At 32.7% G+C, this 26313-nt stretch overlaps 2 protein-coding genes and 1 non-coding gene across 3 annotated transcripts; all 3 read left to right on the forward strand.

Moving 5' to 3' along the window:
* The first annotated feature begins 8633 nt into the window (after positions 1–8633).
* On the forward strand, positions 8634–11418 carry LOC112709597 (uncharacterized). Its single transcript, XR_003811836.2, has 2 exons — positions 8634–8959; positions 9167–11418. It is a non-coding gene; the product is annotated as an uncharacterized protein (transcript).
* Positions 11419–11643: 225 nt separating this feature from the next.
* LOC140175245 (serine decarboxylase 1-like) lies at positions 11644–12081 on the forward strand. Its single transcript, XM_072202202.1, has one exon. It carries the CDS (start codon positions 11644–11646, stop codon positions 12079–12081), a length of 438 nt encoding a protein of 145 aa, XP_072058303.1.
* A 12044-nt stretch (positions 12082–24125) lies between these two features.
* On the forward strand, positions 24126–25961 carry LOC112712425 (serine decarboxylase). Its single transcript, XM_025765315.2, has 5 exons — positions 24126–24428; positions 24496–24727; positions 24808–25001; positions 25080–25219; positions 25303–25961. Exons 1-5 carry the CDS (start codon positions 24194–24196, stop codon positions 25891–25893), a joined length of 1392 nt encoding a protein of 463 aa, XP_025621100.1. The 5' UTR covers positions 24126–24193; the 3' UTR covers positions 25894–25961.
* The last annotated feature ends 352 nt before the right edge of the window (positions 25962–26313 follow it).

Raw genomic sequence — 26313 nt, forward strand, 5'->3', positions numbered from 1 at the left:
TATGAAAGGATTATTGTTGGTTTAGAAACTATACTTTCAACGAGAATTCATTTGTGAAATTTTATACCATCAAAAATCCACTCATCAGTCACCTGACGTTTGCCTTTGGAGGAGCTAGGCTTTGCTGAACTCGGTTTTGAAGAGCTAGGCTTGGAAGGTGTGGCCTTTGGTGGTGGCGTCGGCTTGGCAGAGGCAGGAAACCTTGGAGTGTTTTTGGTCCGAGCCATGGGGTCGCAGCGAGGAGGAGAGGTAGGAGGAGAAGGAGAAGGGGTAAAGGTCCGGTCTTGAGAGCGAGTGGAAGGCTTTGTGGGTAGCTTGTAAATCTTCTCACGAGGAGCCCTTTTTGCAATAACTTTCTTCCTCATTTGGTTAGATTTAATCTTTTGAGGGAAGAGAAATAGTGGTGTGAGAGGGAAGAAACCGAAGGGTTGAAGAGAAGTTATGGAGGGAAGAGAGGAAGTGTTGGTAACTGTACCCAAAAAGTGAATTTCTAAAACCATGCAACTGCATCACCATTTGAAAAGACTTAAAAAGACATGACCTCATAAAAGAAAGATTTTATTGGATTTTGAATTAAACATGAAATTAATTTTAAATTTTGAAAGACAATAAAAATAAACTGAACAAAAAAAAAATTAAGTTGGATTAAAAAACCATTTTAGGCCACAAAAAAAAACTTAAACACATAAGTCATAAAAAAAATAAGCAAGCAGGAATGTAACATTCATATTGGGCCCAGATGTGGTTTGAATTAATGAAACACATAGGACTACCCAGATCTGAATTAAGATTGGCCCAGATTGATTTTTCACTTGTAATAAGTCCAGAACACGCTGACTTGAAGGAAACATTCATCATCTGCCCATAATTGTCTCATACCTGTTTATGAGACAAAAAGCTCCAGCAAATACATCAGCACTTTTCAAACAAGGAATCATAACTCAAAATTCCTAGATAAGTCCTAAGCATGCAGAATCTATCCTCAGCTAATGGTTTTGTAAAAATATCTGCTAATTGCTCCTCTGATTTAACAAATTGAATGCAAATATCCCCCTTTTGGACATGTTCTCTTATTGAGTGAAATTTTACTTCAATATGCTTAGTCCTAGAGTGCAAAACTGGATTTTTAGAAATATTAATGGCACTCAAATTATCACACATCAGGGGTATATTTTCAGCCTTTAATTTGTAATCAGAAAGCTGTGTTTTTAACCATAAAAGCTGAGAACAACACAAAGAAGCAGCTATATACTCAACCTCTGTAGTGGATAAGGCCACTGTTGGTTGCTTCTTACTTGACCAAACATTTAAGGACTTTCCAAGGAAGCAACATAAACCAGAAGTGCTCCTTCTATCAACTCTATCACCAGTAAAATCTGCATCACAATAACCAACTGCAGAAAAATTATCAGTCTTAGGATACCATAGACCAAAATTGGATGTGCCATGAACATATCTAATGATCCTTTTAACTGCAGAAAGATGTGACTCTTTAGGTTTGGATTGGAACCTAGAACACAATCCAACACTTTGCACAATATCGGGTCTAGAGGAAGTTAGGTACATAAGAGAACCGATCATCCCTCTATACCGAGTCTCATCAATATCTTTCTCAGTTTCTCCCTTATCTAATTTAGAAATAGGATGCATGGGAGTTCCCATGGGTTTGGCATTTTCCATACCAAATTTCTTAACTAATTCCTTGGCATACTTTTCTTGATGAATGAAAATACCATTTTCAGTTTGTTTAATTTGCAGCCCAAGGAAAAAATTAAGTTCACCCATCATACTCATGTCAAATTCGCTTGTCATGAGTTTTCCAAATTCAGAACAAAGGGATTCATTTGCTGATCCAAAAATAATGTCATCAATATATATTTGGACTAGAATAAAAGAATTATTAGAGTTCTTGATGAATAGAGTTGTGTCTGTAGTGCCTCTTTGAAAACCATTTTTCAAAAGGAAAGAGCTAAGTCTCTCATACCAAGCTCTAGGAGCTTGTCTTAAACCATAGAGAGCTTTAGATAGTTTAAAAACATGATTAAAATGCTCTTTATTTTCAAAACCAGGGGGCTGCTCCACATACACTTCTCTATCTATTACTCCATTTAAGAATGCACATTTCACATCCATTTGGTATAATTGAAAACCACAATATGCAGCATAAGCTAAGAGAAGTCTTATGGCTTCCATTCGGGCAACAGGGGCAAAGGATTCATCAAAGTCTATTCCTTCTTCTTGGTCATATCCTTGTGCCACTAGCCTTGCCTTGTTTCTTGCAATGCTACCATCTTCTCCCAACTTGTTCCAAAATATCCACTTGGTGCCGGTCACTTTCTTTCCACTTGGCCTTGGAACCAAAGTCCACACTTGATTCTTTTCAAACTCAAGAAGCTCATCCTCCATAGCTTTAACCCAAGAGGGGTCATTGAGTGCTTCCTTGACGTTTTGAGGCTCTATTTGTGAAAGAAGGGCAATGTTTGATCCTTCATTTGCCTTCCTAGTGGAAGACCTTGTTTGCACTCCATGAGAGACGTCCCCAATGACAAATTCCTCGGGATAATTCTTCAAGAATCTCCACTCACGAGGTCTGGTGGACTTGGAGGCAGATTCAGTCACCAAGGGATTTTGGGTGTTGCTGGCTTCAGGGTTTACTTCAGATTCATGAGACAAAATGAAATTGTCTCTTGAATTTTCAGCAATTGAAGTTTCTGGTTCAGCTTGTCCAGAATTTTCTTTTCCATGATTTTGAGCAGCTTCATCATCCTTTTGAGCTTGATTTCCTGCATCACAATCTTCCAAAATGCTTTGTACCAAGTTAGTATCACAAAATGTAACATGTATGGATTCTTCAATAATTCTAGCATCTTGATGATAAACCCTATATGCTTTACTAGTTGTGGAATATCCTACAAACAAACACTCATAAGCCTTTGGATCAAATTTTCCCAAATTTTCTTTGTTATTTAAAACAAAACATTTGCATCCAAAGATGTGCAAGTAATCTAAGTTTGGTGGGTAGCCTTTCCAAAGTTCATAAGGAGTTTTCTTCAAAAATTTCCTTATGATTGTTCTATTTAAAATGTGGCAAGCTGTGTTAACCGCTTCAGCCCAAAGAAATTTTGGAACATTACTCTCACAAAGCATAGCTCTTGTAATCTCTTGTATGCTTCTATTTCTTCTTTCCACAACACCATTTTGTTGTGGTGATCTTGGACAAGAGAAGTTGTGAGATATTCCAAATTCCTCACAAAAGGATTCAAATAAATTATTTTCAAATTCAGTTCCATGATCACTTCTTATAGAAGAGATTTTCAAATCCTTTTCATTTTGAATTTTCTTGCAAAAAGGTTCAAAGGCCGAAAAGGCTTCATTTTTGTGTGCAAAAAATAAAACCCAACCAAACCTAGTGTAGTCATCCACAATTACTAAATCATAATGTTTACCACCTAGGCTTTGAGTTCTTGTTGGACCAAATAAATCAATGTGTATCAACTCAAGTGGTCTTTTAGTAGAGATGTCTTCCTTTGGTTTAAAAGAACTTTTTGTTTGTTTTCCCATTTGGCAAGCATCACAAGTGATGTCTTTGTCAAACTTTATCAAAGGAAGACCTCTAACTAATTCTTTCCTTACAAGTTTGTTTATTTGAAACATACTTGCATGGCCCAATCTCTTATGCCATAACCACTTTTCAGATTCTTTAGAGTGAAGACAAGCTACATTTTGATCCTTTAGTTCATCAAAAGTAAGTCCATACATATTATTGAAACGCTTGGCAACAAACATCACTTCATTTGTCTTTTCATTAACAACACAGCATTCAAGTTTTTTGAAAACAACTAAATATCCTAAATCACATAGCTGACTTATACTCAAAAGATTGTGCTTTAAACCACAAACCAAAAGCACATCATCAATGAAAGTAGATTGCTCATTACCTACTTTTCCAACAGCAATGATTTTACCTTTACCATCGTCTCCAAATGTCACAAAACCTCCATCATACTTATTTAGTTTGATGAAGTAGGTTGACCTTCCAGTCATGTGCCTTGAACATCCACTATCCATGTACCACATGTCCTTTTTTGTTCTTGGATGCTAGGCAGATCTGCATGATGAGTTTCAAGTAGCCTTAGGTATCCAAATTAATTTGGATCCTTTGAAGTTAATCCATCTTGGTTACCCAAGTGCATTGAAATCACAAAAAATATTGTAAACTTTGTTTCCAACAACTCTTTTTTCAATGAAGCATTGTGCATATGAGTGACCAAATTTCTTGCAATTAACACAATGATTTTCTGATGTGTGCTGCTGAAGTTGAGGTGAGTTATATTTCTTGAAATGAATAAATGGTTGAAATTTTCTGGTTTTTGGAGGAGATGCATTTCTTTTGACAAATTGATTTTTATTAAAGTTATTCCTCTTTACAAAAGCAATTTCACCAGAATTTTTTTGAACATTTTTACCTTTCGAATATGAGGTTTTGTTGTAAAAAGGTAGTTTCTTGAAAACAGCCTCATTTTTCGAAATGTAACCCAAACCTGGCCGGTTTGAACTCGGTTCAGTTCTTGGTGAAGGCTCAGTTTCACTTGTGTATACTTCATCAAATTTTTCTTCAAGTGTTGGAGTATTTTCGATACCAGATTTGTTTGGTATGGTTTTGGTATTTGATGAAGAAGCCACAAATTTTATAGAGAAAATATTAGAAATTGCATCTTCCTTGGCTATGTAGCCCAAACCAGATTTTTCAAACAATGGTTTTTGGCTTGCAAGTAATTTGTTCAAGTTACTAGAACCTTGAGCAAATTTTGCTAAGTCACCATTCAGCCTTTTAATTATGTCATTTAATCTTTCATTTTCAGCAATTAACTCATGTGAAGGATCCACAATGTGCTTTCCTTTTAATTTTTCAAGTTCAGATTTTAGAAATCTATTTTCTTCAATGATGTCTAAAGCACATTCAGTTTCCTTCACTTTTTCTTTTAAAAACTCATTTTCAACTCTTAACACATCTCTTTCAGATCTGCATTCATTGTATTTGTCAAGCAGTTTTGAGGTGTTTAAGGTAAGATCATCAATAATAGCATGCAAGTCCTCAATGGTCAAATCATAATAATTTACCTCATCAAGATTGTTGTTTCCATCCATGAAGCAGTCTTTGTTATCTTCTTCAGATTCTTCTTCTTCATTTGAGTCATTCTCAAGATCTTCCCAAGCTGCCATGAGTACTCTCTTCCTTTCCTTCTTTTCTTTGTCCTCCTTTTTGAGCTTTGGACAGTTTGACTTGAAGTGTCCAGCCTCCTTGCAATGATGACACGTCACCTTGCTCAAGTCTATCTTGTGCTCCTTTGAACTTGAACCCTTGTATTTGCCCTTGCTCTTCATCATCCTTCTAAATCTCCTGGCAAAAAACAGAAGCTCGTCATCTGAAATACCATCACTAGACTCACTCTCTTTCGGTTCTATTTGTGACTTGAGGGCTATTCCCTTTTTCTTTGAGTCTGTGTTTGTGTGTGTGGCTTCATAGGCAAGGAGTTTTCCTCTCAGCTCATCATAGGTTATGGGACTTATGTTGTTACTTTCGATTAGGACAGTGGTAGTGTTTTCCCACTCTTTTGTGAGGCTTCTAAGGAGTTTTCTCACCAAGGTTTGTTCTGCATAGTTTGTACCCATAGCATCAAGGTTGTTGATTATGATTGAGAATCTCTCAAACGCTTCATCAATGCTTTCTCCATCCTTCATGCTAAACATCTCATACTCTTTTCGCAGCATATCAATCCTCGTTTCTTTGACTTGTTTAGTGCCTTCGTGTGTAACCTGGAGTTTTTCCCAGATTTCTTTGGCTGTCTTGCATCTAGACACCTTCCGATACTTTTCAAAGCTGATAGCACAGTGAAGAAGGTTGATTGCTTTAGCATTCAGCTCTATCTTCTTCTTATCATCTTCATTCCATTCAGCTTCTTCTTTTGGAGTCACCACTCCATCAGCACTTATTTTTGTTGGGATCTTTGGACCGCTCACAACGATCTTCCATATGTTGTAGTCAATGGATTAGATGAAGATCCTTATCCTTTCTTTCCAGTAGGAATAGTTCTTCCCGTTGAAGAAAGGTGGCCGATTGTTTGACTGGCCTTCAGTGAGGGTGTAAGCAACTGTGGTTGTGCCCAAGTTGTTTGCCATTGGATCTTTGCTCCAAGCGGTTAGGCTTGATTCTTGAGACCTTAGCTCTAATACCAATTGAAGGTTGTGGTAGGCTTAGAGAAGGGGGGTTGAATCTATGCCTTCCTTTTAAGTTGCTGTTATGATCCTTTTTAAACAAAATTACAATTCTGATTCTGTTTGAACTCAGCAGCGAAAATTTATGAGACAATTTATTTTTGTCTCATGAATATCAGAAAATAGAACTTAGCAGAGAAGAGAAAAGAGAACACCAGCATGTATCCTGGTTCGGTTGCCTTGTGCTATGCAACCTACATCCAGTCTCCTCCACAATTATGGAGGAATTTCACTATAGTTAACAGAATTACATACACCAATTTCACACTCAAGTTCTATCCTAACTTAACATTGGCTATGCTAACTCCTAACTATTCACTCTTAGTGCTAACCCAACTAAGAAAGGGATACCAAGCAGGTACAAGATACAAGACACCTAGCTAACCTAAAGAAATCTGAAAATAACTCTAGGCTTTTCTCTCAAGTGTTTCACTCAGCCTTTTTCAACTCATGGCTTTTTCTTGAGCTTTCTCACAATGCCTTTTCTCACAAGAAATTACAGAAAGATAAACTTGGAAAAGTACATTACAATCAGTTAAAACATGAAGGAGATTGACTTCATCAGCAGCCTCTTTGCTATGTGCAAAACCAGATTCGCAAACCTCAGATACAGTTCTTCAGTGTTGGCCGAATGCTTCTTTGAAAGAGAGCATTATCCAAGTAGAGGAACTTTACAGAACACAACTCACAAACTCTGGTTTTCTCTCCTTGGTTCTGAATGAACAGAAATTCTTCTTTTATCTCCTTGCATGTTGTTGAGTCCTTCTCCCAAGGTCAACACCTTGAGCCTTGAGCTTCACCAACCACAGATTCACTTTTTCTCAATAATTCCCAGAGTGGAAACTTTCCCTCTGACTTCCTTATCTTGTCCGAAAGCCACAAAGCAGTAACCATAGAAATCTTCTCATGGTCAACTTGATCTTAGCCATTGAAAAACTACTTGATCCCCAAGTATCACTTGTGACCGTATATGTGAAACAGAATAGGGCAGAGAACAACTTTCCCTTGAATGCCATTTTCGGATAGAGCAGAGAATTGGGAAGAAGAGAAGAAGATCTGATGCATACAAGAGGAAATGAGTTACCTTTAACCTAAGCTTGATTTGGTTTGGATTTTCTGATTAGACTCTTGCCTTTCAAACTTAATCTCTCTCTTTCTTTCTTCTTCTGTGAATAGCGTGTGGAGCTAAGTACTTTCTCTTGCTTCTGTGATTTGACATGGTCAGAGAGAAAAGAACGTTGCTTTGGTAAAAGCAAGTGAGAGGGAATGAAGGCTTCAATCTTGTATGAGAAGCTTGGATCAACTTGGATTGATGGACACGGGCTTGGATCGGGTTACTTCTTTTTGCCCGTTTTGATTTTTCAGCCTTGTTTCCTCATGGGCTTTGTTTATTTATTTACTCACCAGCCTTGCTATATTATTTTCATACTAATTTGGGCTGCTGAACTAAGTTTTGGCCTGCAACATATAATAAATAATTAGCAACATATAAATATTGACACTTAACACTAATTATTTATTTTGCCCAAAAATAATGTTTGTCATCACTAATTAATTTAGTTAATTTCTTAACTCAACACAATGTCTATACACTCAAGAGGCAAATTTGCTCGGATTTGTGTCAAAATAGACCTTGCAAAGAAACTGGTACCCCGGATCTCTGTTCTGGACTGCGAGCTAAACATCGAGTACGAAGGGTTACATCAAATATGTTTTACCTGCGGGGTGTATGGACACCTCTCTGACATTTACGGTGAGGGGGTGGCCACCGATGGGGACAACCGGGAAGGAGAAGGTAGCTAGGAAGTACGGAACAATGTAGATAAGAAAAAATCTTGCAATAGCGATGATTTTGCGAGAGGTAGTCATATTACAAGAAAGAATCAATATTCAGAAACGCAGCAAAATATGCAATATAATCAGGCTCCCCCAAATTTCGGTTCGTGGATGATGGTGAGAAGGCAATCTCGTCGCGATAAAGGAAAGAATCCTAGTGGTAGGGGGTGCTTATTCTCACATGATATTTCTAATTATGGGTATGAAGAGAATCAAGATGATGAAGATTTGGGCAACGGCTCAAGATTTTCTATTTTACATGAAGAAAGTGAAGATGCTAAGGACATGCATGTAGGGAATGAGAACCAAGCTTTTAATCACACTGGCCCAATGGAGTATCAAAAATAAAAAGTCCAATTACGGGCTAAAAAGAAACAACCCATCATGAGAAAAGTGTTGAGACAAGGAGTTGGGAAAAATTCACAAGGCAACAATAGGACTTTTTTTGGGAATTAAAATTGGGCCTAAAGACAAGCCCAACAAAATCAAACCTAAAAGTCCAGAAGGAGTTATCTCCACTCAAAACAAGCTAGTAATTACTAAGGATGAAGCTCATTCAAGCCAGAAAAAGGACCTCGAGATAGCGGTTATGGAAGCGGTGGTTTTTGATAATATGAGGCGTATGCAAAAGGATCAACAAGAGGCTTTCGAACTTTCAAGAAAATTTAGTGGTACCTTAGAAAGCTTTGTTGTGAAGGACAACTTTCTCATCCAAATGGGTAATCGAGCCTCGTCCTCAAACACGAGAAATCAGGATGGCTACTCGGGAAACACCCTGGGGAGGCCACCGGAAGCAGGTACGAACATGGTGGTGGATGATTGCACTAATGAAGGAGTGAATCCCAAGGTAACACCCGATTTCGAGGCAAGGCTTAAGCCCAAGCATGATTTGGGTTTTTGATGACCCCCTTTCCCTTTTTGATTTTTTTAATGATGAATCTTATTAATTGGAATTGCCGTGGTGTTAGTGGTAAATCCTTCCACTCTCTTATTAGGGACTTAAGAAGAGAATATAACCCTGATTTTATCATTCTTATGAAAATTCATGTGTCAGGTTAGAAGGGTATGAGTATTCAAGATAGATTGGGGTTTGATGGCTCATTTGTTGTGGAAGCCCAAGGTCACTCGGGAGGTATTTGGTGCATGTGGAATAAGAACTGTTGGAATGTTGATGTTCTATATCATAGCAATCAAGTGGTTCACATGAAAGTCTCCTTTCGTAATTCTGATCCTTGGGTTTTCTCAGCTGTGTATGGGAGCCCGAATTATATTATAAGAAGATCTTTGTGGAATAGTATTATCTCTTTGGCCAAACTAGAGTAAACTAGAGTTTTAGCTTGCGCATGTTCTGAGTGTTTGCTTGGAGATTTTAACTCCATCCTTCACAACCATGAGCATCGAGGAGGGTAAACTAGAGTTTTAGCTTACGCATGTTCTGAGTTTCAATACTGTGTCTCTTCTTGTGGTTTAATTGACTTGGGTTATGATGACTGGCCTTTTACCTAAAAATGGGAAAATCTAGTGGAAAGATTAGATCATGGACTCAGCAATCTTGATTGGCAAATTCGATTCCCGGAGGCTAGAATCATCCACCTCCCGCCTCTCAAATCAGATCACAACCCCATTTATCTTCAACTAGAGACCACTTCTTTTCCAAATAGAGGCAGAAGACCTTTTCGGTTTCAAGCTGCATGGCTAACAACCCACCCAGACATAAAAAATATTGTAAATAGTTCATGGAGCATGGGAAGTTCATGGAGCAATGGTATCTCATCATTTAGAGACTCTCTTAAAGAATGGAATACCAATGTCTTCGAAGATATTTTAAAGAAAAAAAGGAAGATCATCAGGAGGCTTCAAGGCATTACCAACACCTTGAATCAGGGGAATAATAATTTCTTAAAAAAGCTTAGAGGTCAAATTTTAAAAGGAGTACCAGGATATCTTAATCCAAGAAGAAAGTTTGTATTACCAAAAGTCAAGGAGTAGACGGCTTGAATTCGGGGATCGAAACACTAAGTTCTTCTATGATTCAACTATGATAAGAAGAAGGAAGAACAAAATAAACTTGCTCCACAATGACACGGGTAATCCCATTTCTGATCCCAATATTCTGGAAAGTATGGCTCTTAATTTCTTTGCTGATCTTTATAAAGATAATAACCTCGACTCTCCTTTTGTGCTGCGAGGTGAGTTTCCCACTCTCTGTGATGAGGATATCTCGATCATTGGTAAAAATATCTTGCATAAAGAAATCAAACATGCTGTTCTTGGTATGGGAGGTTTCAAAGCACCTGGCAGAGATGGTTTTCAAGCTATTTTCTTCCAAAACTAATGGAAAAAAGTGAGAAATGATTTATGCCTTCTTATTGGTGATATTTTCTAGAACCCGAAGAAGGTGAAGGAGATTAATGAAACTCTTATTATCCTGATTCCCAAAGTGGAACCAGTAACCAGTTTTAAACAGCTGCGTCTCATTAATCTCTGCAATGTGTCATATAAAGCAATTACGAATGTCTTAGCAAATCGTCTGAGAGGTCTTATAGGAAAGTTGGTGATGCCCACCCAGTGCAGTTTTGTTTCGGGCCATCATAGCTCTGACAATATCATCATTATCCAAAAGTCATTCACTTCATGAGAAATAAGAAGGGCAGAAAAGGTTGGATAGCCATTAAAATTGACTTAGAAAACGCTTACAATAGGCTTAAATGGAGCTTCATCAATGATACCTTAGTTGATGTGGGGCTGCCTCCTCATATTATAAATCTCATTATGTCATGTATCTCTACGGCTAAGATGAGAGTGCTTTAGAATGGTGAAGAGCTGCAAGAGTTCGCACCGTCTCAGAGAATCAGACAAGGGGACCCGATTTCATCATATATCTTTGTTCTATGCATTGAAAGACTCTCTCAGCTTATCATGGCTGCAGTAGATCACGGCTATTGGAAGCCTATCCGATTAAATAATGATGGACCTCATATTTCTCATCTATGCTTTGCTGATAACTTGATTCTCTTTGCGGAGACAAACATAGATCAAGTGACTATCATCAATAAATGTCTTGAAGCCTTTTGTATTAGCTCTGGACGGAAAGTCAGCCATAATAAGATACGAGTTTTTTTCTCAAAGAATGTGCAAAATAATGTGAGAATCGAGCTCAGTGAAACCCTCGAGATACTAGAACGGACAATCTCAGAAAATATTTAGGAGTCTTTCTGCTTCACTCTAAAGTGTCCAAATATATTTTCGATGACATTATCAATAAGCTAAATTTGAGACTCAATTCATGAAAAGCTTTTTTTCTCTCTTTGGCAGAAAGATCTACTTTAGTGAAATCTGTTTTTTTTCTATTCCTTTATATACGATGCAAACGGTCTTACTTCTTTCTGTTACTTGTAATGCTATTGATCGTAAATGCAGGAATTTTCTTTGGAGAGACACTAACCAAATTAGGAAAATCCACCTCTTGAGTTGGGATAAAGTGGGAAGCTCGAAAAAGTCAGGAGGCTTGGAATTCATCATGCTAGTAAGATGAATTCATCAACAATCATAGGTAGTCGATGTGGACATGCTCCAATCTTCCTTTGGTATGCTATCAAAAAGAAAGGCTCAGTAGGGATTCAAAACGAAGTGGAAAATTGCATAGCGAATGCACGTTACTTGCACAATCGACTGAGTGATGCTGGAATTGGTGAAATGTTAAATGAGCATAGCAACATTGTTGTGTTTGAGAGGCCTCTTGATCATGAATTTAGCCGTAGGTGGAACTTGGCATGCCATGGGAACATTGCACACGTGGTGGTCATGCAACATGTTATCATTCAAATGTTGGATTCTTTTGTTACTGAATTTCTTCATAAACGATCCTTTTCACAGTTCGAGGATTATGGCTCTTTTCAGCCTCTATGCATAGCAGAGGAAGTTGGCGCTGCAAATTGTTCTTGCTCAATGCACAATTTGATATCTTGATTGAAATTAATTATTCGTGTTGTGCTAGCATATTGTATATGAAAAGAAAAAGTATTCGGAATCAATACTAATTGTGTATAATGTGTACAATGAATAAAAAAATTATAATTAAAAATTAGATTATTAATTAATTATTTAATTTTAAATTTTAAATTTTAAAAGATTAGAATTAGTATTTAAACACATTCACACTACGTACAATTATTTCTAATTTTACCGTAACCTCTTATACACGTTCAAAACTCACCATCATCTTCTCCGGTCCTCACCTTTCGTCACTGAATTTCTTGCCAGCCATACTGACGCCGCTGCATGCTCCTACTGACACCGTCCTCACCTTCACCGATCAGCCCGATGTGCCTCGCTTTCCGACGCTTAGCCTAACGTTGCTGCCGCTTTTTCGTGCATCTCTCTTTCGGACTGGCTTCGCTTTTTCCCATTCTTTCAAACCTCTTCTCACCGATAATACCACCATGCTCTTCTTCTTCTTCGGATTCAAATATGGTTAGCTTCTTTCATATTTGAGCCCTATGTTTCACAACAGTGCCGCTTTCGTTATGCCTTGTCCTTCAAAACTATGTTTCACCACAATAATTGTTTTTTCTGGTTATTCATCTTTTTCTTCTATTTTAATGGTCAATTTAGGATGACCATTTTACTAGGTATGCGGATAGTTATTTTAACTTTTATATAGATAATTATTTTGATTGGATTGGGTATAGTTATATATAATTAAAATATGTTAGATGTTCAATTTATTAGGTATGCGAATGATTATTTTTATCCTTAAGTTGATGGTTTTTTTTTACTAAAAGTGAGTGGCGTGTGGCAAGCTAAGTAGGGATAGTAAAATGGGATGATTATTGATGAAGGTGGGGTGGCTGCCGGTTGAAAAAAAAAGAGTATTGGAGTGAAATATTTTAGTAAATTAGAATTTCATATGGTTATTTTTTAAAATTATCTGGATTTTTTAAAAATTTAAAATTTAAAATTTAAAATTTGATGTGAAATAACTGAATAAAATTTTTTAAATTTATTATTTATTTCTATTAAATTAAATAACCAACCCATTGTATATATTATCGAAATTTCTGGTTAGCTCCCTAACGGAATTTATACAAATAATGTTAAGAAATCTTTCCTTTGTAATTAAACATGTGAAACGCACCACTATTATTGTCTAGCACAACCCATTTTTTATTTAAAAGGTTCAGGAGATAATTCAAAACCACCTTAAATCATTTAAAGTTATCTTGGTTTACATTCTGTAATTATATATATATATACATAATATAATATAATGTTAGATTATTGTTTTCCTAACTAACGTTACCGTTTTATTTATTTTTCTTTCTTTTTTACCTGAAAACGAATCAATTGTAATAAGAGAGTCACTCAGATAAAGATGTTCAAAACGTCTTTTTATAAAGATTTTTTTAATAATTAAAATTTAATATATATAATCGATTAAATTGTGTTATTTTTGTTAAAATTAGGCTAGACAATTGATTTGACCAAAAAATGGTGAATCAAATTTTGAACTGGTCTAAATTAATATTATTTTTTTATAAAAAACGACTACAATACCCTATTATAAAAAATGACTAAAATACTTCTATTATATATATTAATTTTGAGAATCCTAAATTTTAGTCTTTTATTTTTCTATTATAAGGTTAGAATTTAGAATTTTTAAAATTAATATATATATATATAATATATAATAAAAGTATTTTAGTCATTTTTTAGAATAAGAGTATTGTAGTCATTTTTTATAAAAAAAATAATATTAATTTAGATCAACTCAAGATTTGATTAACTTTTTTTTAGTTAAATCAATTTATCTAGCATAATTTTAATAAAAATAATATGATTTAATCGATTATATATATTAAATTTTAATTACTAAAAAATATTAAAAAAAAATATTTTAAACATCTTTATCTGAGTTGGCTCCTTATAATAAACCTACAATACAATATATATGTTAGCCACACAGATCATACACGCAATCTATTAGGGTGAATAATTAACTATCAACTTTAAAAAAAAAAACGTGTATATAAATTTCTTTTGTGTCAATGAATTTTTTTAATAAATAAAATAATTTTCACTTTTTATGAAAATTATATTTATTCACTATAATATTATTCTTTTTTTTATTTACGAAATAAAAAAATGAATGTCTTTTTAAAAAGTACATTTAAAATCTTTACCAAATCCAGCATTAGTCCAACTTACTTTGTTCAAGATTTTATTTTAAAAACTCGTGTATAGTTATCATATAATTAAACAAGATCAATTAATACAAAAATATTATTTATATACTAAAACTAATTACTATATAGTTTTATATAAATACATATATAACTTAATTCGTTTTTAATATATATTTTATATTTTAATATATATTACATACTAATAACTAATTTTAATAGTTAATTTTAATGTACATCTAATATAATTATCATTAATATTATGTTGTAACCTAAATGCACTGGGCTGATGCATTAATATTTGGCAACACTAGTACTCTAATAGTCAATCGTAATACATATAGTTTTTTTTTTTTTTGGTTTCCCACGGTATCCCCCAACCCGGCAGGTCAAGGACTAATCCGTCGCGGTACTGAGCTCCATTTAAGGGTTTGCCGCTGGCCAATGGATTGCTGCATGCACAAGGCGGGATTCGAACTCTCGACACTTGCTTAAGCGGACTAGTGAGCTAACCACTAAACCAACCCAACTTGGTTCGTAATACATATAGTTAGTTATTGACTATTGTCTATTGGGGCATTTCTCTCTGAGTTTGATTTGGAACCATCCATCCATGCTTTCCAAAATTGAGTTTCATGACGCGGATTATATCTTGTACTTAATTTTATTTCCAGGCTTCACCCATCATAATCACGTTTCTTTGATGCTGCCTAATCCGCTGCATTTGGCTTTTAATGAATAAAATTAGGCAGTTTGAAGCGAGTTAAGCCCATTTAAAGTCAATTGAATTGACGAGATTTTGAATTAAGGGTGAGTTTGAATAAACTCAACTTATTAATTCATGACTTGATTGTATAAAAAATTAACTATAATTATATATTATTTATTATAATTATTTATATTAATAATATATTATGTATTTTATATTATGTATAATAATAATAATAATATATAATTTTACATACAAATACATATTTTTTATATATAATAAAATATATAAATTATAATTAATAGATATATATTAATAATTTTTTATACGAAATTATATTTATTTATATATAATTATTAATTATATTCAAACTATTTTAGTCTATTCATGAGTTTAAATTAATTTATGTAATTTTGATAAGTTAAATTTAAATTTTGTAAATAGATTTAATTGTTAATAAATCAAATAGTGAGTCGAATTCAATTTTTGGTAAGTCGAACTCAATTTACTTTATATCTAAATCTAATGTGTGTAATGAGTGGCGTTTGATGTTTTTTCTATAATTTAAAAGAAAAGGTTTATGATTCTTTTTAAGGGCCCATTGTGTATATATACCACAAAAGATATGTGGTATTAGCTGTTAAGTGTTAACAATAAATTGAATCGGTTTCGTTAACAAGCTAATTGAAAAAGAAAAAGAAAAAATTTAAAAATGTAAGGTAATTGTTGATTTAAAAAATTGATTTCAAATTGTTTTAAATTAGATATTAGGAACCTAATATCTATCACGTTTTTTACATCACATATAAGAAGGAAGATTATTTCACAGAAATCAAGGGCACTGCTATTGATGAATGGAGAATCTGCACACGATCAGGGTGGGGACGTAATTATTTACTCGAAATTCAATGTTTATTAGTTTAATTTGCATGCATTCTGCGTTGAACGAGCTAGCACAAGATAAGATCTGCAACGAAGCATATATATTATTTAATTACAAAGAAAACGTTGTGCTCATCTTTCATCGTACACTAAAGACTATAATCTAAACTAAATTTTCTGAAATTTTGTTTTTTTGTACGTTTACTTAGCATTATATCAAAAGCTAAGAATCTTTATTTGTTTTAAAATATGTATGAACTGGGTTACGCTCAGGATTGCAGAATTGAGATGTTGATGTTATTTACATGGTGCACCTATTTTAGTAATAGCTAATTTAGTAGTTAATTTTTAAATATATAATATTTTTATATAAAATTTATTTATATATTAAAATTAGTTATTAATATTTTTATATAAATATATATTATTTAATTTATTTTTAATATATATTTATATTTTAATATATATTTTTTATATTAATAATTAATTTTAATATACATATTGAATGATTATTTTTTATACTATATTATTTCTCATATATTAATAATATATCTTGTATTCAATCTCTAACGAAGCATGCGTATCACGTGGTAGCTAAATTGATGAGGACTCAATAAGCAAAAAGTAAACCATTTTTTAGGTCATGGGAATTGATGAGGATCGGGTATTTAAGATACTGAAAATCACTCGATCAATTGAGAATCCATTGCCACTCTAACGACTTTCCTCAACTGTCTCCATTATTACAGATATACAATACCAAGCTCATCAACCGCTCCTTTCATTATTATTGATGTCCCTGTATACATTTAGACCGCAAAAGAAAAATGATAGGCAGATAAGTTATTTTTTTAATTAAGTCTAATTATTTTTTAATTAATTTTTAGTATGTTATTAAAATTATTGGATCAATTTAATTATCAAAATAACTTAGTTATGTAGTATTATTGTTTATATATATAAGTATCATCAATTATTATACAGGTCCGTATATTAGGTAACGAAATAACGGTGGTAGAATACAAAATAGGGTTAATAGTCAAATTTGTTCATGAAAGATCACTTATTTTTTTAAATTAGTTCTTAAATAATTTTTTTAATTATATTAGTCATTGGTCCGTCCGTTAGTTAGATGATGACATGTCACGTTAAGTATCATGTGACATAATGTCATGATAGATTAATGCCACGTGTCACAAGATGATTGGTTGACGTGTCAGTTTAGTGACATCTGGCATGTTACGTGTCACTTGACATGTAAACAAGTTATTTATAATTAAAATAGTCCCTAAAAGTCTAGACGTAAATCATTTTTATTCCTAAAATTTTAAAAGTTAATCAAATTAGTCTTTATATAATTTTTTTATTTTTCTTTATGATATTAAATTTAAAATATTTTTTAATAGTATTAATTTTAATATTATTTTTTAGACTTTAATAAACAATTCTCTAAGATAAAATAATTAAATAATTAAATTATTATAATGTTATTTTTTATTTGTATTTTAAAATTTTATATTTTTAAATTATAATTTTTTGTAGTGAAATTTTTTATTTAAATAAATTTATCAAATTATTGTTAATTATATATTTAAAAATTTAATATTTTGAATTTATTTGTATTTTAAAATTTTATATTTTTAAATTATAATTTTTATAATTTATGTAAAAAATATTATATATATATATATATATATCGTATATTTGTCTTTTATAAAAAAATTAAAATTCATATATTCGCCGTGTGATGTCGTGTGATATTCCATATTTCGTATGCAATGTCAATGCAAGAAATAAAAGCAAATTAATTTTATTATGGAGCTACAGTTTGTGTTGGACGACATTATAGAGAGGAGGAAAACTTTACAGTATAATGTTAGTGCAAACAGAAAACGGACCGAACGAATTATCCTAGTCAAATTGGACCTAGCGAGAAGTGGACTTCACGCGGACCGTTCGAGTTGTGGAAGAGTTGTCCACGCGTCGCACGCCCATGGCTCCCCAGAACAGTGCCCCCTTTAACCCCACAAGTCGCGTTCCTATCCTCACTTTCCCCTTTTTTTCCCACCTAGCGAGTTGCATGCCATCTTCTTCCTCCCTGAAACCCTGAAAGCTTGGTGCTTCTCATCTGTGGGCTGTTCCAAAAATTTTGAAAATGTCAAAGAGATCACAAACCAGAAAGATTGATCGTCCGGAGCTTCACATTGTAAAATATCTCAACTATTCTGATTATGTAAGTTTATTTGTTAATTTTTTATATTTCATAGTTCTGTTTATTATTTTTGAAGTTTAGTTAAGTTTATTATTGTTAGAACTTGAACTGAGAATGATTGAGTTTATAATTGTATTGATAGAAATTTAGAAATAAATGTTTAAAAAAGAGTGTAAATGTAGTTGATTCTTGTTTTAAATAGTTTATAATATAATAGGTTATAAATAAATAAAACATATGTTTTTAAAAAAATTTGGAGTAATATTAGAAGTTATAATTAAATAGTTATAGTTAATTATAGAAATTTAGGAATATATGTTTAAATAATAGTTAGAAATATATATGTTTAATTTGCGTTATTCTTGTGGCTGACTTTTTGGTAAATATAATGGATTAGAAATTAAAAAATAGGTTTTTAGAATTTTTTGTAATAATAGTAGAAATTATAATTAATTAGTTAACTATTATAATTAATTTTAAAAATTTAGGAATACATATTTAAATGATACTTAGATAAGTGTGTTTAAGTATAATTAATTCTTGTTTACAATTTTGTTCCAATATAATAGATGAGTGTTAAAAATTACTTGTTTATAAATTTTTGTAATAATATTATAAATTAGAGTTAAGTAGGTAGTTGTTATAATTAATTTTAACAATTTAAGATTATATGTTTATATAATAGTCCGGAATATGTATGCTTAAATGTAATTAAGTGAGTGTTGTGGAGAATTTTTTTCAATATAATAGTTTAGTAATAAAAATGATTTATTTTTAATTTTGTGTAATAATTTTAGTAATAATAATTAATTAGTTAACTACTATAATTTCGTTCTATAATTTTTTGAATTAATTTTTTTGGAATAATATTGACAGAAATGTGTTATTTTAGGGGAAGTTTTAGTATTATCAGTAAAATTATATGTTTTAATAAGATATGTTTACATTATGTATGATAGTTGTGTAATCACAATCGTGATTTTGCTATGCGTGTGCAGGATTTACGGATGTTGACATGTGATCACCTTGTCCCTCCGGATTGGTACAATGAGAGGGTGGAGGAGCATTTACGATCTACTGGTTTTTATCATGTCGCCCAGATTTGAGTTGTTCAATGTCAGAAAGCACTGGTAAACGCTTTAGTGGAAAGGTGGCACCCGGACACACATACCTTTTACCTTCTGGTTGGTGAATGTGTCGTGACACTGGAAGACGTGGCTATGATCTTCAGTCTTCCGACCGATGGTCTTCCAGTGACAGAGATGACTTTGAGTAGTTTTGAAACCTTACAGACGGAGTGTCTGCATCAATTTGGGGTCGCACCGTTAAAGTCGGAGTGTTGAGAAAGTGGCATAAAACTTACATGGCTACGAGATTTAAAAGAACGGATACAGTTGACTGATGAAAATAGTATACAGGTGTACGTTAAGTGCCACATCATGTTGTTGATTGTTTTATATGCAGGTGGCACCCGTACTCCAGATGTGACAGGCAAATGTTACAACCTCAGGATTGATCCACCGCGTCGTAGCGCGAGTCAATACACTCCGTCTGTGTTCAAAAAGACCGCAAAGAAATGCAAGAACATCGTCACCTTTGGAAAGTGGACAGCGAGGAAGTAGTTGTGGTGTAGTTAGTTTTATCTTTGTATCAGTTATCTTTCGTCATGTATACCATAATTATTTATGTATGACTGAAGTTTCCTAAATACCAACTAAGTATTGTATGTTTCAGTTGATGTTCCTGAATTTCATTAACTATTATATGTATGATGAATTTGCATGTGATGCTTTACTTGGACATAGATTACAATGATTCTATTATCATAAAGTACATTGAAGTAGGTTACAATGATTCTATTATCATAAAGTACATTCCCTATGATTACAATGATTCAATTATCATAAAGTGTATTGAAACATGTTACAGTGATTCTATTATGGGAAAGTACATTGACATAAGTTACATTGTTTCAAATATCATATAAATCTCCAAATATTTTCTTAACTAACTTTTACTTAGCCAACCATGTTTTTCGATAGCTGGCGGTGTAGTTGAACTTCGACTGCACTTTTACAATAACTGATTTTACCTTTAAAGAGGGGTCAGCCTCAACCAACGGCTTTATGACTTCTGCAATTGTATTTGAATTCAGCTTTGAATGATCCTGGGAAATGGTTGCTCTGGTACAAGTGTGACTGCCGTTGTACCTCCTAATAACCCAAAAGTACTTTCTGCTGATCATGCTAACTTTGATAAGCCAATCACACCCTGACCCATATTGTGTACACTTCGCATAAAATGTCAACGGCTCTGACTCATACACACGGTAGTATACAGATCTTCGGAAGGTATACTCCTTCATCGCCTTAATAACAGCTTCCCTGTAACTGAATTCCATCCCACAGCGAATTCACCATCTGCGACAAAAGAAACTTCTGTCAGGACGGCAGTCATACCATAAGTATTTTAATACACGATTGTTTAATGACCAAAATTAAATATTAAATCAATACTCACAACATCAATGATGACATACAAACACATTAATACATACTGTTAACTAATACAAATTAACTAAATAAATAACAATAAATACTAATCTTCCAAATAACTTCATAAATACTATAATAAACACTCATTAGTAAACCCTAATTAACTAAATAACTAAATAAATACAAATTAACTAACTAAGTAAAAATAAATAGTAATCACCTAAACAACTAAAATTAAATACTATAACAAATGCTCATTAATAAACCTTAATTAGCTAAATAACTAAATAAACACAAATTAACTAAATAAATAAAAATAAATACTAATCGCCTAAATAGCTTCATAAATACTATAATAATTACTCATTAATAAATAAACCCTAATTAACTAAACAATTAAATAAATACAAATTAATTAAATAACTAAAAATAAATACCAATCGCCTAAATAACTTCATAAACACTATAATAATTACTCATTAATAAATAAACCCTAATTAACTAAGCAACTAAATAAATACAAATTAACTAAATAACTAAAAATAAATACCAATCACCTAAATAACTTCATAAATACTATAATAATTACTCATTAATAAATAAACCCTAATTAACTAAGCAACTAAATAAATACAAATTAACTAAATAACTAAAAATAAATACCAATCACCTAAATAACTTCATAAATACTCTAATAAATATTTATTAATAAATATTAATTCACTAAATAACTAAATAAATACTGCACCCTAAATACTAATTAACTCAATTTATTTTTATGTTAAACTTGACTAAATAAACTATTTTACAAATGCTAAACGAGTACCTGCACTCATATAGTCCGAAAACTTCGGAGCATACATGGCTTCCAAATCCAAAACTCGCATGAAAGATGGCTCCTCAAATGGCACTTCGTTCACGAGTGCATTTGCAACGTCTATCACATTCGGAGCCACACTGCCGTCACCTTGATCTTCATCTCCGTCTGGACCAACGACTTTGTAATTGCTTTCGAAATCTTCCTCACTGTCACTATTGTAGTCTTCCCGTAAAATATTTTGATCGTCTCAAATTGTTCGAATTCAATGTACAACTCGATGAACGAGATTTGAGCACAACTTTCAATATATATTGAAAACATCTCCTGCATGCTCGCTTCGTCCGTTATATATTGCGTCTGAAATTGAACGAATCCACCAAATACTGGTACAGGATATCTGTATAAAATATATGATATTTTTTTTGACATCTCCGAATCAATCTTCTCACAAATCACACTTTTAAGCTCTTCAAATGAAATTGTGAACGGAATAACAACATCCAATGGATCTTCACAAACAAATTTTACTCTTTCAGGCGTCTGCAATAAAATTTGACCAAAATAATACACTTTCAAAAGAATTCTATCATCCATTCTTCTCACTCAATTAAATAAACACAAATACTTCACTATCAATTTTTTCATATCCAAGCCAACCAGCTCCACACCAGACCAAGAGGAAGAAGAAGAGAAGTCGAAGAAGATGAAGATCGTTAGATCTGGTCGGCGGATTAAGATCTACTACACCTTCGCAAGTGTATATATACACACACAAATCAGACCAAGCGGCTTCTGTAACCTAATTCAAATAAACTATATAATAATGAAAATGGACCATCCGATTTCTTTTAGTGAAAATAAAAGAATTTCCTCCTCCACAACTCGGACCCAGCGAGTTGCTCAACCTAAATCCAAAAATTCGTTATCAAAGAAAACGAACCATGCGATTTCCTTAAAGTAATATAAAAAAAATTTTGTTCATGTACAAGTCACATGGTCCGATATCCTTTATGTTATTTTCATATCTTCTCTCCATGCAAAACGGATCATCCGATTTGCTCAAAAAAATCTAAAAAAGAAATCATATGATCCAATTTCTTATCACCAACTCTGAACAAAAAAGTTGTTCCACATATTGGTCTAACTCTTCCTCATCCCATAATCTAACACAACACACCCAGCTCTTCCATAACAAAAAATAAGCCAGAAATAAACAATCAGTGAATTATAAATGGGTAGTGCTAGGGAGCCAATAGCCTAAGCGTACAATGTGTACAATGGGCTAAATTTTTGATCCATGAATAAAATGAACATCATCGATACTATCCAGAATAATCATCCAAATACCAGGGATAATAAACATCTCATGTCATAAAATCATTCATCCCAAAAACTTAAGTTAATTTTGGAGTTCACAAAAAATCGAACACTTGACCTTTCGGATCTAGAACTCTAATACCATGTCATGAACCCACTCATCCCAAAAATGTAACCTGACAGGACAATGTAACACTAATAATCATATTTCTAATACTTCCTAAAAATCTTCATTGTTCACATTATACGCTTAGGCCATTAGTTCCTTATACTTTCTCATTATAAATTAAAGCAAGGGAATCATCAACATAAAAAAAAAAAGGGAAAAGGGGGAAAGAGTTATCAAAATGGCCAATTTATTACCAAGACAAATCACGGTTTTATTTTATATTTAAAAAATGAGCTGTACTTAACACTTCATGTTTACTCATCAAGTTGCTGTGTCCCTCAAAGGTCTAATTGAGCGTCATTTTTAGCCATGTCACTAATAACGATAATGCACAGCATAGTTTCTCCACACACATGAATTTGAAGACTAAAAAAGGTTATTATGTTATATAAATTCATACACCTACAAGAATATATAGTAGTATGTACTTCAACAATTTATAAATAAATTACTATTTAACAATATAAAATTTTAAAATATACATAATATAAAATATTTTTTACATAAATTATAAAAATGACAATTTAAAAATATAAAATTTTAAAATAAAATAAAATTTAAAATATTAAATTTTTAAATATATAATTAAAATAATTTGATAAATTCATTTAAATAAAAAAATTTCATTATAAAAAAATTATAATTTAAAAATGTAAAATTTTAAAATACAAATAACAAAATAACATTATAATAATTTAATTATTTTTATTATTTTATTTAAAGAAAATTTTGTTTATTAAAATCTAAAAAATAATATTAAAATTAATACTATTAAAAAATATTTTAAATTTAATATCATAAAGAAAAAATAAAAAAATTATATAAAGATTAATTAGATTAACTTTTAAAATTTTAGAGATAAAAATGACTTATGTCTGGACTTTTAGGGACTATTTTGATTATAAATAACTTGTTTAAATGTCAAGTGACACGTGGCATTAACCTATCACGTCATCATGCCACTAACTAATGGAAGGACCAATTTAGCTCACGTTTTATCTTTCAAGGATTAATATGACTACAATGCAAAAATCATTTGAGGACTAATTTAAAAAATGAGTGATCTTTGAGAGACAAATTTAACTATTAACCCGTACAAAATATTAATGGGTGTATATGTAGTACATTATTATAAAGGGCCCGTAGCAGATTAGGTAAAGAAATAATGGTGTGGTAGAATACAAAATGATACATTTCTATTTGTATATAAAAACATTGGTTAGATTCCACGATTGAGTGAGGCTGTAATATAAAACATCTTAGAACACCACAGGTAAAAATTAAGGATAATAATGGAGAATTCCGTGGGGGAGAGTAGCACCACCGCGGCCGTGACTTCCATATATCATGGTTTGCCATTGCTAACAACAAGGCTTGTCAGTAGTAGTAACAACACCAACAATAATAATAATACACAAAACAAAATGAGTCTTGTTATCAATGGCGACAGCCACACACAAGCTCATTTGGGTCAAGTAATTACCCACTACTTGGCCTCATTGCAACCCCACAAGCAACGCTTTCTTGGTATGTATCATAATTAATACTACAAGGCTACCAGAATTCATTGTTTTTTACTTTATCTATGTATCAGGGTACCCGACGAATGAGGAATTCAACTACGAAGCTCTGGCTCCATTGCTTCATCTTCATCTTAACAATGCAGGGGATCCGTTTCATGGGAGCAGTTTCACTCTGAATTCAACAAGTTTCGAAGTGAGTGTGCTTGATTGGTTCGCTAATTTGTGGGACATTCAAAAGAGTGAATACTGGGGATATGTCACCACTGGTGGTACTGAAGGCAATCTCCACGGCCTCTTACTTGGGTCTCTCTCCAACCTTCTCTCTTTAATTATTATTACTACTTAATTAACACACTAAACATTATTATTATTCATTATTATAGGAGAGAACAATTTCCGGATGGGATTCTATATGCCTCCCAAGATTCCCATTATTCTGTATTTAAGATAGCAAGAATGTACAGAATGCAATGTATCAAGGTTGCAACTTTGATCTCCGGTCAGATTGATTGCCATCATCTCAAGGCTTTGTTACTTGCTAACAAACACAAACCCGCCATTATCAATCTTAATATAGGTATTCTTTCTTTATTTTCCTCTTCTTTTCTACACTACTTACTGGATATCCATAATTAACATATATAAATTATTGCAGGGACAACCATGAAAGGAGCTGTTGATGACATTGACCTTGTAATAAAAACACTTGACGAAACTGGTTTCAGTCGTGATCGATTCTATATTCACTGTGATGGAGCTCTGTTTGGAATCATGCTTCCTTTTCTCAAAGAAGCAGTGAGTAAATAAAAAGTTTTCCTTGATTTGATTACTATATATATTATTTTGAAAGAAAATAACGATGGTAGTGGATGGTGCAGGCATCAAAGATAAGTTTCAAGAAAGCAATTGGAAGCATAACGATATCTGGGCACAAGTTCTTAGGATGCCCAATTCCATGTGGAGTTGTAATAACACGTTTGGAACACATGAAGGCGCTATCAAGAGACGTGGTTGAAGTGATTGCATCAAGGGATGCCACAGTCACAGGAAGCCGTAGCGGCCATGCTCCGATCTTCCTTTGGTACAGTCTGCAGAAGAAGGGTATAATTGGAATTGAGAAGGAAGTTGAAAGGTGCATAATGAATGCACGTTACTTGAGGGACCAACTTGGCAGTGCTGGAATTGGTGCAATGCTGAACGAGTTGAGTTGTACGGTTGTGTTTGAAAGGCCTCTGGATGATGAATTTGTGAGTAGGTGGAGTTTGGCTTGCAATGGAAACATCGCGCATGTTGTTGTCATGCAACATGTTACTCTTTCAATGTTGGATTCTTTTGTGTCTGAGTTTCTGCAAAACAGAGTCATTTGGTTTCGTGATGGACTTAGAAAGCCTCTCTGCATTGCAAACGATGTTGGTGCTATCCATTGTACATGTCCATTGCACAACTCAATTAAATTATTGGACATATAGTATAAATTGAAGAGCCAAATTTAAATATCGAAGTGGATTATTTTATAAAATTGATATATATTCTGGTAGTAGTTCTTCTTTTACTATCTTTTGAAACCTCAATTTGAAAGGGGGGGGGGGTATAGAAATAGGTTTCATGACATTTTGTATGTGATGTTTAGTATAAATTGTGGAAGAGACTTACATGTAAAATTAATAATTAAAGATGGCTAGAAACGAATTGTTAAATGGTTTGACATGTTTGACTAAATTATCATCTAAGAATTCTTAACTATCAATTTCACATGAAATTAATTATACTTAAGTTTTCACTTTAAATACTATTAGATGATAAATTAATCAAGTACATTTAATAATTTAACCGTTTTTAACTATTAACTTCACATGAAGATAATTGTATATAAGTTTTTATTGTATAAT

The sequence above is a fragment of the Arachis hypogaea genome, chromosome 9, assembly GCF_003086295.3.
Source record: "Arachis hypogaea cultivar Tifrunner chromosome 9, arahy.Tifrunner.gnm2.J5K5, whole genome shotgun sequence".
Taxonomy (NCBI): domain Eukaryota; kingdom Viridiplantae; phylum Streptophyta; class Magnoliopsida; order Fabales; family Fabaceae; genus Arachis; species Arachis hypogaea.

Bases quoted from the DNA above. Each gene is read 5' to 3' on its own strand.
- LOC140175245 (XM_072202202.1), top strand. From the start codon at position 11,644: ATGAATTCATCAACAATCATAGGTAGTCGATGTGGACATGCTCCAATC.
- LOC112712425 (XM_025765315.2), top strand. From the start codon at position 24,194: ATGGAGAATTCCGTGGGGGAGAGTAGCACCACCGCGGCCGTGACTTCC. The intron at 24,429-24,495 runs GTATGTATCATA...TCTATGTATCAG, and splicing joins CCACAAGCAACGCTTTCTTG to GGTACCCGACGAATGAGGAA. The intron at 25,220-25,302 runs GTGAGTAAATAA...TGGATGGTGCAG, and splicing joins TTCCTTTTCTCAAAGAAGCA to GCATCAAAGATAAGTTTCAA.